This window comes from Mirounga leonina, unplaced genomic scaffold (assembly GCF_011800145.1).
Source record: "Mirounga leonina isolate KUSES-001 unplaced genomic scaffold, KU_Mleo_1.0 Mir_93, whole genome shotgun sequence".
Classification (NCBI taxonomy): Eukaryota; Metazoa; Chordata; class Mammalia; order Carnivora; family Phocidae; genus Mirounga; species Mirounga leonina.
In genome coordinates, this window is record NW_023270854.1 from 35102115 (window position 1) to 35118457 (window position 16343).

The 16343-nt window shown below is 35.9% G+C and overlaps 1 protein-coding gene across 4 annotated transcripts in view; it reads right to left on the reverse strand.

Annotated features, from left to right (window-relative positions):
• KIAA1328 (KIAA1328 ortholog) overlaps positions 1 to 16343 on the reverse strand; it is a 353869-nt gene that overhangs the window by 43169 nt on the left and 294357 nt on the right. For all 4 annotated transcript variants that reach the window (XM_034996319.1, XM_034996318.1, XM_034996321.1 and 1 more), the window contains one exon: positions 7251 to 7359. In XM_034996319.1, the coding sequence (XP_034852210.1) occupies positions 7251 to 7359 (109 nt within the window). The remainder of the gene's footprint in view (positions 1 to 7250; positions 7360 to 16343) is intronic.

Below are 16343 nucleotides of genomic sequence, written 5' to 3' on the forward strand. Positions count from 1 at the left end.
TGCGACCATGGACAGTTCCAGTCTCGTTCCGTTCCCATTTCCTCACTGTAAAATGAGGTACTACTGCTACTTATTTCACAGGGTTTGGGTGCATTTTAAATAAGAAAATGCAGGTTAAAAGCATTCTGTCAACCCTGAGGTATTATGCCAGGGATTGTGAACAGGTAATTATTATTTTCAGGTTTATATTTTTGTTACTAGTATGATAGATACATGTTGCTTAATGTAGGTTTTGAATCCCCTGGCTGCTGCCAATCCAGACTTTTGTTGCCAGAGATAAGACAGATCATTTTTTACAATCAGCAACAGCATATTTACATGATTTTTCCTTCTACATAATCTAATGGTTACTGGCAAATTGAGATGAGAAATTAAACAATGCTTGAACTGCCCCGGTGCTAAGGCCTTGGTTTATGACCCACAAAGAATGAAGAGGGACAAATGCAGAAATGTTTGTCCCTCTTCATGGCACAGCAAATGACCAACATGCACCTTAAAGGTTATATCATCATATCTGGAGCTGGAAGCAACTGGATTTCCATGCCAAGTTACTTAAGATGAAAATAAAGATTAAAAAAACCCCACTTAAAAAAAATTAAAATGGTATATATTTAAAGTATACAATATGATTTTTTGGAAGAGTTATTCAATATTAGGAAATTATTAATGATATACATATACAAAGTAAAATGATTACTACAATCAAACTAACATATTCACCTCCTCATATAGTTGAAATTTTTTTGTGCATGTGGTGAGAACACTTGATCTATTTTAGCAAATGTCCAATGTTTAATACAGTATTATTAACTATAGCCATCATGCTGTACATTAGATTTCTAGACTTATTCATCCTACAGTATTGCAACTTTGTTCCCTTTGACCACTATCTCCTCATTTCCTCCACCTTCCCATTCCCGGGCACCACCATTCTCCTCTTTGCGTCTATGCTTTGAACTTTTTAGGTTCCACAAATAAGTGAGATCATGCAGTATTTCTGTGTCTGGTTTATTTCATTTAGCATGATGTCCTCCAGGTTAATTCGTATTATCACAAATGGCAGATCTCCTTTTTAAAGGCTGAATACTATTCCAAAGTCCATTCATCCATTGATGGGACCATATCTTGGCTACTGTGAATAATGTACAATGAACATGTGAGCACAGATATATCTTTGTGGTATTGACTGTATTTCCTTTGAGTATATACCCAGAAGAAGGATTGTTGGATCATATAGTAGTTCTATTTTTAATTTTTTGAGGAACCTCCATACAGTTTTCCACATTAGCTGTACCAATTTACATTCCTACCAATGATGCACAAGGTTCCCTTTTCCACATCCTTACCATTATGTACTTGTTATCTTCTGTCTTTTTGAAAATAGCTATCGTAAAAGGTGTGAGGTAATATCTCATTGTGGTTTTGATGTGCATTTCCCCAATGATTAATGACGTTGAGCATTTTTTCATATACCTGTTGACAATCTGTATGTCTCCTTTGAAAAGTTCAACATCCATTCATGACAAAAACTCTTAAGAAAAAATAGAAGAAAATTTCCTCAGCACAATAAAGGCCACTTATAAAAAGCCACAGCTGACATCATAATCAATGGGGAAAAATTGAAGGCTTTTCCTCTGTGATCTGGTACAGGGCTTGCTCTTGTCACTTCTATTACACAAAGTACTAGAAGTGCAAGCAACAGCAATGAGTAAAGAAAAAGAAATAAAAGTCATCCAAATAGTTAAGGAAGAAGTAAAATTATCTCTGCAAATGATATGATTCAGTATGTAGACAACCCTACAGACTCCACACACAAAACAAGAACTACCACAACAAAAACCTTGTTAGAATAAACAAATTCAGTAATGTTCCAGGATACAAAATCAATATACAAAAATCAGTTGAGTCTCTTTGCACCAACAATGATCTAACCAAAAAGGAAATCAAGAAAAAATTCCATTTATAATAGCACCAAAAAGAATAAAATACTTGGGAAGAAATTTAATCAAGTCAGTGAAAGATGTGTACACTGAAAAGTATAAAACATTGAAGAAAATAACTGAAAAAGACACAAATAAATGGAAAGATATCCTGTCCCATGGATTGAAAGAATTAATATTGTTAAAATAGCCATACTACCCAAAATGATATATGGATTCAATGCAATCCCTACCAAAATTCCAATGGCATTTTTCACAGAAATAGAAAAAACAATCTCAAAATTCATATGGAATGACAAGAGACTCTAAATAGCTAAAATCTTGAGAAAAAAGAACAAGGTTGGAGGCATCACACTTCTAGATTTCAAATTATATTACAAAGCTATACTAATCAAAACATTATGGTACTGGCCATTAAAACAGACACACAAACCAATGGAACATAATCAAGAACCCAGAGATAAACCAAAGCATAAATGGTCAATGAATTTTCAACCAGGGTACCAAGAATATACAATCAGGAAAGATAGTCTCATCAATAAATGGTGCTGGGCAAACTAGATATTCCAGAGTCCAATGAGACTGGACTCTCATCTTTCATGATATAAAAAAAACCCTGAGAATGGATTAGAGACTTAAATATAAGATCTGGAATTGTAAAATTCCTAGAAGAAAACAGGAAAAAAGCTACTTGACATTGGCCTTTGAAATGATTTTTTGGATACAATATCAAAAGCTCAAGCAACAAAAGCAAAAGTAAACAAATGGGACTGCATCAAACTGTAAAGGAAATGATCACAAACTGAAAGAAAATATTTATAAACTATATATTTGATAAGATGTTAATATCCAAAATATATAAGGAATTTTTACAACTCAATAGCAAAAACAAAACAAAAAAACCAGTCTGAATAAAAAATGGGCAGAGGATCTGAATAGACAGACATTCTTCCAAAGAAGACATAGGAAAATACAGTTTTTAAGACAGAGAGAAGTTTAAGTTCTAGACTGCAGGGTACTTGGATCCCTCCAGCTTGGGCTTAGTGTAATGTGGTCTCAGTTTTCCAATATTCTGAGCCTAGTCCCTCAGTCTCAACCTTAACGGATAGAAAGTCTCTACAAGCTTCAACTCAGCTGTGCACAAATAGTTGTCTGTGAGCATGACTGTGCACAAGCATGTGCACTACGGAGAGCTCATCAAGCTGTAAACGTACAGCAAATTTTTCAGGACAATTAAGCATATAGTTTGACAGCAAAGGACCACGGTCTTTAAAAAAAGAACAAGTTATTTTTTAAGCTATTTTTTGAAAAGCCCCCAAATAAGCTATTAAATCTTTGAAAATACATACTTAAGTATTTTCTTACCTCGCTCAACAAAAAGCAAGCTCCACAAAATCACCCCTCCAACATGTCTAAAAAACAAAGTGAAAGAAAACAAAAACTTTCAACTCTGGGGGTGCCTGGGTGGCTCAGGGGGTCAAATGTCTGACTCCTGGTTTCTGCTTGGGTCATGGTCTCATGAGTCATGAAATCGAGCCCCATGTCCCGCTCTGTGCTCACGGGGGAGTCTGTTTGGGATTCTCTCCCTCTGCCACTCCCCCCATGCATGCATGCGCATGCTCTCTTTCTCTAAAATAAGTAAATAAATCTTAAAAAAAAAAAAAGCAGAACTTCCAACTCTGTGTTGTGGTAAAAAACCTTTTTGAAAAAAGCTAGAGTAGATAGAGGTGAGCAGTACTTCCTAGAAATAGGCCAACTATAGATACAGTTCCCAAAATTCAGTAATTGGGCATACTTTGGTGAGATCTGCTTTTCTCTCTTCACACACACACACACACACACACACACACACACACACGAGGGCAAGAGTACCAGCTTTAACTCTTATGCATTAGGGGACAACAGAGAGAAGAAGCCTTAGTAACATTTCACTTCAGGGACTCAGAACATAATCCTGCTGCTACAGGCCTGGTATTTGCCTCTGTTTATCAGTTTGGAACAATTACCACTGAACTGTCATATGACTGGGAGATAGAAACTTCACTGGTATTTTAAAAAGTGACAAGATTTCTGTTTCACTGAACAATCCCAGAAGACACTGTCTTCATTTTAATATAAAATGTATTAGATCTCCATACCCAGGTAGAAAAAGATACCCACACATAGAGATACAGCTGTAATATGCTTTTTCTCCCCAAATTTGAAATAAAAGATTTGAAGATCCAAAGCTACATTAATGCAAATATCAGTCTGTTACAAGTATATTTTTTGATTAAATTGGCATACATCAAGTACAATTAGAAAGGTTATTTATAACGAAGAAATACATAATTCTGCATCTTAATGGGGATGACAGTTACAGCTGATGGTTGCTAATTAACATTACTTCTTCTGCTTTGGGTGTCAGATATTTCCTGTATGATCTTTATTGCTGGCAATGGACATACCTAATTCTGGAAGGTACAGAAGAGTTAATTATCAGTAACAATGGTCCTCATAACAAAGTAATTGGTAACCTGACCAGCTCTGGTTTCACTTTGGAGACCAGAGGGTCCAGCAGAATCTGTAAACTCTGACTCAGCGTCATGGCAGGAGAAGTATTTGTTGAGCTTTCTGATCAAAGGTGCACCTACCCACCAGGTGTTCAGAATGACAGGGAGAAAAGCCCCAGGTGAAGTGGGTTTGGGAGGTGTTGCCTGTTCCAGCCAAGCAGAAATGCATGGCACTGTCTGGTTCGGCAGCACCACCCTCTTGTGCCAACATGACCATTGTGCTTACTCTCTTGGACAGCTCAGGGGTGTGTGATCAATGCTGGAGGCCAGACGTGAATGAAGAGAAAGAAGCACCGCAGCTCTCAGCACAGAAAACTATAAAGCCCTCTTTGCTTGTGCTATAAATTACATATTTATTTTGTTAACATGAGATAGATGAATATTTCTACATATAAAGGTGCCCAGCTAAAATCAGGATAAGTGATATTAATGTCCTATGGTCAGTATTATTGAACCTCCAAAGCAATAAACTTTATGAGTCAATAAATATTACATTTGCAACATAGTTAACATTCCTTTACTGTCTCTAGCACTTATTACACATTGTAACCGCAAGTCTACAATACATTATTCATATTTGGGGTGTCACCAAGTGATGGATTGCTGCAGGAGAGGCTGTCCTTTAAATAAATCAACAAATAAAAATGCAAATGTTAACATTTTCAGCCACAACTTTTCCCATCTTGAATGGGGAATGAAAATTTCACATTATATTGACAGGCAGCAGAGAGAACAATTAACAACCCACGTTGTGAATGAGAAAGATGACTTTGCCACGCCTGGTTTTATCACCTGCACGTGGGACAATATGGGACTCTTCTAGGTGTTTGCGCTTTTCAGAGAACAAAGGAAAACCTGTTTCCCACCAGCATCTGTCCCACCCTCATCCTCTTGTGCAAGTTTGGAAAATTCTTGGAATATAGGGTGGATAGGCTTTTACTCTTGTTCTCAGTACATTCAAAGGTTTGTTGGGATGAAGAATAAACAGAGTTTTGTCTTGCATTAAGAGTTTTCATGTAACTGAAAAGTAGTCTATAAAAAATGCCTCTTCTACACTTTGAAATAAAAATAATTCAAATAATCCTGATTCTGAAATCTGGAAAGCAACCACTGTGCCCTCCTGATAACTGATTTTCAGAGTACTGAATCTTTTTTTCAACTCTGCACTTTGTATAATAGACCTATAATATGCTATCATGCACTTCTAAGGATGAAATCTAGTGTGTTACACATTGTTTTATTTAGCCAAGTACTCATTATTTAGGAAACCTCTGAGAATCTATATTTAGCTGATTTGCAGTATTAAGAAGCAACAGATACAGAATCCCTTTTTTAAGGTCCGTAAATATGAGTCTTCACAGCAATTTTAACCTGGGCTTGTAAAACTGTACTAAGTTGATATGGTCCATTCAGAAAATGTGTGCTGATTATGTTCTACAAAACTCTTACTGGGAAAACATTTTATTCTTTTTCATGCTTCTCTCTAAACTGAAATGCAATCATCAAAAACACATTAAAGTAGCGTTAAAGATTTCACTTTAATCTTCAATAGGAAAATTCACCAAGAGTGAAAATCCAGATCATTTCTCCTCTTTACCTGTAACTTCTCCAGAGGAAGCCCTCAAGGTGACTGGGATGGATCCTCCTTGAGCGCAAGCATTCAGCCACAATGCTGAGTGGTCCAAGGAGGGAGCCACCCTCAACATTTCAGAATGACAGCTCAATATGGGTACTTGGAAAATGCTAATAAGGGCAGCATTAAAAATAAAAGAAAGGAGTAATGGACAGAGAATGTGGTAACCTAGTCAAATTTTCTTTTGATTGTGGGTCACCTTCAAAATAAGGAGGTTGTCATTGTTAACTATTATAGTATTTAAGAAAATGGGCTTTGGAGTCTGAAACACTAGTTCTACCTCTTATTAGCTATGCGACCTTAGGTAAGTCACTCAATCTCTTAGTTCTCTAATTTTGGAAATGAGGATGATAGTAGTACCACTTCATAAGGCTCTGATGAAGATTAAATCAGATAGTCCATACAAAGGGTGGACACATAGTAGGTGCCTAACAGATGGCAGTCATTACTGTCCTCTGTGTTAGAGTTATTTCCCAAAAGTTCTTTGTAATTAAAATTAAGTCTTAAAATCTACATTCATCTGATAAGATGCTGGGAATTTAAGTGCTCAAAGAAGCACATTCCCAAGGAAGCTGAAACTAGGCCCATTTGGTGTTGCTGTTTATATATTCAGCCTTAAATGCATAATAGGGGGGTGGCTTATTGGATGTGAAAAAATTTTAATCATGTATTTCTCTTCCTGACTCCAGAAAAGGCTGATCAAATTCTTAACTCTTCAAATTCTCTGGTATCAGTAAATGTTGACAGTCCTTTAAAACCGTAATACAAAACCCACTATAATTTTCAGTATCAGTTAATTCAATTAGTTAAAGTCCAAGTGTATAACAATTCTGTGACAAATTGGGAAAGACCTGCTGCTATGCACATTTTCAGATGAAAAATAGGATCAGCTTTGTGTTTCTCTGTAAATCCTTGCCAATTATCAGTTTCAATTAAGGCAGGGCATGTGTAAAGGAAAGGGCTCCATGAGATCAACCTGGCCAAATCTAGATGCTTCCAAATAAGGCCTCTCTCTTAACAGCTATTAAGAATTGTCAAGACTTTTCCACTCCTTATTAAATGACTCCCTGCCCCCCAAACGCTCTTATCTAAAGAATGTTAAACCAAAGAGTCTCAGAGCCGTACCGGGAACTGTGGTGCCGCAGGACTGATGGGCTTGTGATTACAAGTTCCTTTTGGCTTCCTGTTGTCATAGGAGATGTGGATGCATCTTTTCTAACACCTGCCGCTGTTCCTGTATGAATGATAAAAGGAATTAATTTGGACATTCAATAAAAGGAAATGGAAAAGTCCATTCTGAGCAATATATTAGACATTCCAAAAATCCCTAAGCTATTTTTTTCCCTCCAAACTGAAACAATGGCAGATGGAAAACTCAGTGGGTTGTTTTGATATTGTAAACATCAGAGATCCACAGTATCTTGTTTAAAAAAAGTACTTCTGTGCAATACAGACTGGCTAGTGATTTTGTTTTTAAACCTGATGGCCTGTTATCTTCCTAGTGATTTGAGTTTACTGTGAAAATGCCCAAGAAGGTAGATTACTTTATTTTGTTCCCTTTAACCATTCTAAGAAAAGATCTTTCTTCTCTTTGAGTCCAGCACTTTGTACCTCCAAACCCCCCAAGTTAAACTGCTCTTACCCCTAAAACTTTCAAAGCAGACATAAATCTTGAATGTTCCTTTCAAAGAACTGTACACTGGGCTTAAAACAAGTGTCTGATTGGAAGAGATGCTCACCTTCCAGGGCTGATGTGGTCTCTGTTCCTTTCTAACAAGCAATGTTCAGCTAATAATTATGTTTCTCCTCTGGAGTGCTAAATAAGATGGCACGGACAGAAAGATTTTTTGTTTTTGTTTTCTAACTATTATTATTATTTCTAATAACAACAATTTTCTCCTTCTCCTTTTCCTTCTTAATATTATTTCCCAAACAACACAAAACATCCCTGTCTTTTTCTTGGAAGACTGTCAGAATCTCATCCACGATTTTCTTCTGGTTCCTGGGAAACTATTGTCCAGGCTGCTTAAAGAAATTATTTGGGAAGATTTACTCTTTCTTTGAGGAAAGTGTAACTATTTAAATAACATGAAGACAGCTTTGGTGTGTTGAGAATACCAGACCCTCAAATGCCAAGAATATAGTATGCTAATTTTGGGAATGGCACCTTTTCTCGGTGTTACCAGAGAAAATCAGGCCCAGAGAAAGCAAGAGTCTTCTATGTACAGAGAGTAGCATCAAAACAGTCACCATGATCCTTGGTATTCAAAAGCTATACTCAATACTGACTGTTCTCTATTATGTATAGATGTAAAAGACTAGCCACCTAAATGCACAATTCAGTCCTCTTTGTTTACACAAACCTGTGCGAGCCTGAACCCAAACCAGTATATTTTCATACGAGACATAAACTCCATCAGTACATACAGTGCATCAGTCAATAAATATTTACCAAGTACCTAATGATGGGCAAGGGCTGGTGTCAGGATTAAGCTCAGAGTTAGTTTAGGGGAGGGTAAAGAAGATGGGAGAGTAAGAACATGAGATACTCTGAATAATCTGGTAAAGAACCATAAATAACCCAAGGCAGTATAAGGTGACAACAGCTAACAGATAATGTATGTTTAGTATGTGCCTGGTATTGTTCTAGGACTCTGCCATATACCATTAATCTTTTTTAAAAACAGCTTCATTATAATTTGAATACCATAAAATTTAACCATCTTAAGCATACAGTTTGATAAATAGTAGTAAGTTTATATAGCTTATAGCATGGCCACAACCCAGCTTTAAAAATATTTGTTATAAGTGGGGCGCCCGGGTGGCTCAGTCAGTTGAGCGTCTGACTCTTGGTTTCAGCTCAGGTTACAATCTCAGGGTTGTGAGATCGAGCCCTGTGCAGGGCTCCGTGCTCAGTGAGGAGTTTGCTTGAGATCCTTTCCCTCACCCTCTCCCTCTGCCCCTTCCACCGTGTGCATGCTCTCTCTCTCAAATAAATAATTTAAAAAAATTTGTCATGGGATTGACATTTCTTTTTACAATCCGGTTTTAGAATATCTCCTCACTCCCAAAAGTTCCCTCCTGCCCATTTGTGGCCAGCCCCTTCTCCCTGTCTGTTTTGTTCCTATCTCTCCTCTAGCTCTCTCTCGCTAGTTTTGCCATTTCTAGAAATTATATTTATCCTCAGAAAAACCCTTTGTAATAGATACTATTTTTATATCTCATTTACAGATAGGCAAAATAAGCCATAAGGGACTTACATGACCTGCCCAAGCCCACAAAGCTAGTAAGTGATGGAGCCAATATTCGTGTCCAGATAATCTGATCCCAGAGTTTTACCATTAGGCTATCCCTCGTAATAAAGAGTACAAAAAGTCTGAGGGATTAAGAAGTGGGAGAGATCACGTATGGCTGTAGGATTAGAGAAGATTTGATGCAGGAGGTGGTATTTTGATAGGAGGGAATAAGGAGCATGGAATTAAATTAAAAGCATTAAATTAAAAACCTCAAGGCTAAATATTTAATGTATTCAGGAAATATTTATTGAGCATCGTTATGTCCTTGTACCTTGTTAATCACTTTAAATCACTTTACATGCATTATCTCATTATTCCTTCCAACAGTCCTTAAATTATATTATTGTCCTCATTTTATAGATAAGGAAGTGGAAACTGTGAGAGGTCAAGCAGCATGTCCAATATCACACAGCTAGTAAGAACAAGGCTGGGTTTTGAATTTGTATTGCAAACTAATCTTAAACATTGTGCTAGTTGACCTCAAAAATAAAACATGGCAGCAACAAACACAATTAAAGAAAAAAACCAAACTGGTCTTTGGAGAGATTACTTCTGTGGCAGAATTTGGAATAGAGTGGGACAGAGATAATGGAGGCAAGTAAAGCAGCTCATTACTACTACAACTGTCTGGGTAGAGTATTGGGTGGTGTGAGGGGAAATTAAAATGTGTAAATAGGAGTAGAAACAACTGAGAGGGATTTGTGGGTAAGGTGAGGGAAGAAGAAATGCCTGGTAGTGAAAGAATATAATTATATCTGCAATCACTATTATAGAAGACCTGAACATTAGTCTTATTTATTCTGTTCTGATACTTCTATCAAAAGTTTAGTTGAGATAACTGACATTTGATGGGGACAATTTAAAGAAGGAATTTTAACAGAGGATCCAGGGACTCCTATGGAATCCATGGATATACTTCATGAATGTGTGGCTCCCTCATAACTGCAGGCACAATGATGTGTGTATATGTGCCCGTTCACTCTTTAAGGAGAGGGGCCATCACTTTCATCAAATTCTAAAAAGGTATGAGACCCCCAAAAGCTTAAGAATGATTGGTCTAAGACATAGGACAAGTTTATTCCTTTTTCTTAATTCTTTAAGTGCTATTCCTTATTAAGTTTCTGGAAAGCTATATATCAGCTTTTAATTATACTCATTCCTTCTACAAAATTTGATTTCATGTTAAGTATACCAACAATTACATATAGTTATGCATATTCATAAAACTACATATCTATTTACACACACACATACACTTACACACATACACAAAGACAACATATGCATTTTAAAAGTAAAAGTGCATGTGGCGCCTGGGTGGCTCAGTTGGTTAAGCGTCCGACTCTTGGTTTCAGCTCAGCTAATGACCTTAGGGTTGTGGGGTTGAGCCCCACATCAGGCTCCATGCTCAGTGGGGAGTCTGCTCAAGATTCTCTCTCTCCCTTTCCTCCTACCCACCCCCCGCTCATGCACTCTCTCTCTCTAAAATAAATATATCTTAAAAAAATAAATAAATAAAAATAAAAGTGCTGATAAAAGTATTGTCCATGAAGGTGATAAGTTGTATAAATATGTTTGAATATATTTATGTAAATAAGCACATACATATATTTTTGCATACATAGATGAAATTGAACATAATGGAGCACATCCTATTTACATAAAGCTGGGTCTATGTCTGCCCATCTATCAGTCAACATCTCATAATAACGTAACTTCTTAGAGTTCAACATTTAGGAAAAACTCTGTTTCTGGGCCGTTTGTTTTATTTTGCATTTTAAAAGTCACTTAGTTATATTATACATGCAGTTTAGCATAAAGAATAAATGATAAAGAAAATACCAGTATACCACTTTTGCAGATCAAGAAATGAAGTACTGGCAGCAATGCCCCCTGGAAGCATCAATGTCCATCCCTGATCACAGCCTCTTCTCACCTCCAGGAACTAGCTACTATTCTCATAACTATTCCCTTTCCATTCTTTATAGTTTTACCATATATGAATGTATCCCAAAACTGTGAGTTTTGCTGTTTTTGAACTTTATAAAAATAGAAATATACTATATATATTCTTTTGAAGACTTCTTTTGCTCAATATTATGTCCATGAGATTTATCTGTGTTGATGATTTATGTAGCTGCAGTTTGTTTTCTTTGCTACATAGGGTCCCACTGTATGCATTTATGATTTTTTATCCATTCTATTGATGGGTATTTAGAGTATTTCTGGTTTGGGGTTATTATGAAGAACACTTGCTGTGGCAGAGGCTGCTAGTTATTCACCAAAATTCCCTTTGTTCGGAGCACCAGCTAGATTATATTTCCCAATTCCCTTTATAATTATGTGTGGTCGAGTGGAAAACTAGTGGATGTTATACGTGCCATTTCAGGCCTATCCTATAAAAACCTTCCACATGTATGTACTCTATACCTTCCTCCTTCTTGCTGACCTGTTATGGCAGGGCCAACAGCTTCCTATAAAGGGCCACTTAGTAAATATACTAGGCTTTGTGGGCCATTGAGCTTCTGTTGCAACTATTCAACTCTGTTGTTGTAGTATGAAAGCATCCACGGACAATACATAAAAAATAGAAATCGCTGTATTCTAATAAAACTTTATGAAAACAAGCAGCGGGCCAGATCTGGCCATGAACAAAGTTTGCTAACCTCTGTGTTATTGTAATACTCAAGGTGATCTTGGAAGAAACTTCGTGCTCCTTAAGCCGTTGCTATTTTTTCTATTTGTTACCATAGTTTAGCCTACCCAACTAAATAGAGCTGCTATGAACATATTTTAAGTGAATTCTCTCTAGTATATATACTTAGAAATGGAATCTCTTGGATATGGGGTATTTGTTCTTTATCTTCAATAAATAATGCAAAACTGTTTTCCAAAGTGGTTGTATAAATTTACACTCTGATCAGCAGACAAGCACTCCTGGTGCTTTAGTCTTGCTAACACAAGAATGATAATGAAAACACAACCTATTATAATTTGTGGGAGGCAGCTAAAGCAATGCTTAGAGAGAAACTTATAGTTTTACATACTTAGAAAAGAAGAAGGATTTAAAATCATTGATCTCAGTTTTCAATTTAAGAAGCTAGGGAAAAAAGAGCTAATTAAATCCAAATTAGTACAAAGTAAATAATAAAAATAAGAACAAGAATCAATGGAATAGAAAAGAAGCACATAATAGACAAAAATAAACAAAGAGCAAAGGCTGTTTTTTTTCTTTAAAAAAAAAACAGTAAAATTGATTACCCCCTAGCAAAGCTGATCAAGAGAGAAAATTAAAAATTACCAATATCAGGAATGAAAGAGGGATATCACTCAGATGTTAAGGCCATTAAAGAAAAGGCATGTTATGAACAATTTTACACCAATAAAGTCAACAACTTAGATGAAATGAGCAAATCCCATGAAAAGCAAAATTTAGCAAAATTGAACACAAAAAGAAATGACAAATCTGAATAGTCCAATATGTGTTAAAGAAAAATAAAATCCAAAATAAGAAAACCCATACACACACATACCATCACCATCAACACTAACAACAAAAGCAACAACTCCAAGACAGATGTTTCAATGGTGGATTCTATAAAACATGTAAGGAAGAAACAATACCAATCTTACACAAACTCTTTCAGAAAACAGAGGAGAGAAAAAATCCTACCTCATTTATTTTTTAAAAATTGTGGTAAAATACACATTTACCATTTTAACCGTTTTAATGTATACAATTTGTTGGCATCAGGTACATTCACAATGTTGTGCAACCATCACACTATCTAGTTCCAGACCTCTTTCATCACTTCAGACAAAAACCCTGTAAAATTAAGCAGTCATTCTCCATTTTCCTCTCCGAAGTCCCTGGTGACCATAAATCTGCTTTGTCTATTCTGGATATTTCATATGAATGGAATCATACAACATGTGGCCTTTTGTGTCTCGCTTCTTCCAATTAGCATAATTTTTTCTTTTCTTTTTTAATTTCAAGTAGACTCTATGCCCAGCGTGGGGTCCAGTGCAGGGGCTTGAACTCACGACCCTGAGATCAAGAGTCAAACATTAACTGACTGAGCCACCCAGGTGTCACTAGCATAATGTTTTCAAAGTTCATTTATGCTGTAGCACATACCAGAACTTCACTCCTTCTTACAGTTAAATTGTATTCCATCATATGGATATACTGCATTTTGTTTATCCATTCATCTGTTGATGGGCATTTGGGTTGTTCCCACCTTTTGGGTATTGTGAACAGAGCTGCTATGAATATTTGCATATAAAATATATTTAAACACCTGTTGTCAATTATTTTGTATATACACCTCTGAGTACAGTTGATGGGTCATATGGTAATTCTATGTTTAACTTATTGAAGAATTATCAAACTGTTTTCCATAGTGGCTCTATTATTTTAAATTCCCACCAGCAATGTATGAGGGTTCTGATTTCTCCACATCCTCTCCACCTTGTTATTTTCCATTTTTAAAATTATAATAATCATAGTGGCTATGAAGCAGTGTCTTGCTGTGGTTTTGATTTGGATTTCCCTAATAATTAGTGATGTTGCACATTTTTCATATGCTTATTAGCCATTTGAATATCTTCTTAAGAGAAATATCTATTCAAGCCCTTGGCCCAGGTTTTAATTGAATTGTTTGTCTTTGTAGTTGAGTTGTAAAAGTTCTTTATATATCCTGGATACTAAACCATTAGGAGATATAGGATCTACAAATTTTTTATCCCATTTTGTGGGGCATCTTTACATTCTATAGACAGTGTTCTTTGACACAATTAAAAAATTAAGTACAATTTATCTATTTTTTCTTTGGTTGCTTGTGCTCTTCGTGTCATATCTAAGAAGCCACTGTCTAATCTATGAGCATGAAGATTTACAAGGATGTTTTTACCTAAGAGTTTTATAGTTTTCATTCTTATTTTTAGCTCTTTAATTTTGAATTATTTTTTGTGTATGGCATGAGGTATATAAATGAAGAATCCAATTTCATTTTTTTGCATGTGGATATCCAGTTGTCCCAGCACCATTCGTTGAAAAGACTATTCATTTGTTGAATTACCTTGGCACCCCCGCTGAAAATCAATTGGCCAGAGATGTATGGGTTTATTTCTGGATTCTCAATTCTATTCTGTTGATCTCTCTCTCTATATGTATATAACCTCAGGCCAGGTATAGGTATAACCTCAGTATACTTTTGATTACTATAGCTTTGTAGTAAATTTTGAAGATGGGAAGTATGATGACTTCAACTTTGCTCCTCTTTTCAACATTATGTTAACTATTTGGGGACCCTTGTAATTCTGCATGAATTTTGGAATTGGTTTTTCCATTTCTGCAAAAATGACATTGGGAGTTTGACAAAGACTGCATTCAATCTGTAGATCACTTTGGGGAGTATTGACATCTTAACAATATTTAAGTCCTTAAATCCATGAATACAAAATGTCTTTCTGCTTATTTAGGTCTTCTTCAATTTGTTTCAGCAATGTTTTGTACTGTTGAGTGTACAAGTCTTACACTCTTGGCTTAATTTATTGCTAGGTATTTTATTGTTTTGATGCATTATGATTGGAATTGTTTTTTAAAATTTCCTTTTCAGTAGTTCATTACTAGTGTATAGAAATATAAGTGATAATTTTGAGTACTGAATTTTATCCTGCCACTTTGCTGAATTCATTTGTTAGCTCTAAGGGGTTTTTGTGCATCCTCTAGGATTTTCTATATATAAAATCATATTGTCTGCTAAAATAATTTAACTTTTTCCTTTCCAATGTGGATATGTTTTATTTCTTTTTCTTGTCTAACTGCTCTGGCTAGAACTTCCAGCAGAGGGTTGAATAGAAGTGGCAAAAGCAGGGATACTTGTCTTGTTCCTGATCTTAGGGGGTAAACTTTCCGTCTTTTACAACTGAATATGATATTAGCTGTGGGTTTTTCATATATACTCTTTACCATGTTGAGGAAGTTTCCTTCTATTCCAACTTTATTGATTGCTTTTATCATGAAAGAGTGTTGGATTTTGTCAAATGTTTTTTCTGTGTCAGGTTGATGTTTTTTCCCCCATCATTCTTTCTTTTTTTTTTTTTTTAAGTAGGCTCCACACCCAGTGTGGGGCTTGAACTCATGACCCTGAGATCATGAGTTGCATGCTCTACTGACTGCATCAGCCAGGCATCCTTCCCCTTCATTCTATTGATATGTGATATATTGTACTGATTGGTTTTTGTATGTTGAACTACCTTTGCATTCCTGGGTTAAATCCTACTTGGTATATAATTCTTTTAATATGTTGCTGCATTCAGTTTTGTTAGTATCTTATTGAGGAGATTTTCATTTATATTCACAAGTGATTTTGGTGTGTAGTTTTCTTTTCTTTTGATGTCTTTGGCTGACTTTGGCATCAGAGTAATGCCTGAAATGAGTGAAGAAGTGTTCCTTCTTCTATTTTTTTGAAAGAGTTCCAGAAGGATTAATGTTAATTCTTTAAGTGTTTGGTAGAATTCACCAGTGAAGCCATCTCCTTCAAGTCCTGGGCTTGTCTTTTTTGGGAGGTTTTTGATTGCTGACTTAATCACTTTACTTGTTTGGGTCTATTCAGATTTCTTATCTTTCTTGAGTCAGTTTTGGTAGTTTGTGTATTTTTTAGGAATTTGTCCATTTCATCTATGGTTGTCTAATTTGTTGGCTTTTGATGTGTCTATTGTTTGGCTCAACTATTACTTTTTTACTTCAGGCAGCAGTGGTGTGTTCATTTGGTTTTTAATGTTTGCAAGCAATGTCCTACATGTAGTTGCTTCTCTGTCCTGAGAAAGGTCAGGCTTAGGAAAAACCCTGTGTCAATCCTTTAGGAAATAGACAGGTGAAAAGAGACAAACACAGTTCCTTGAGAACAAGATCTGT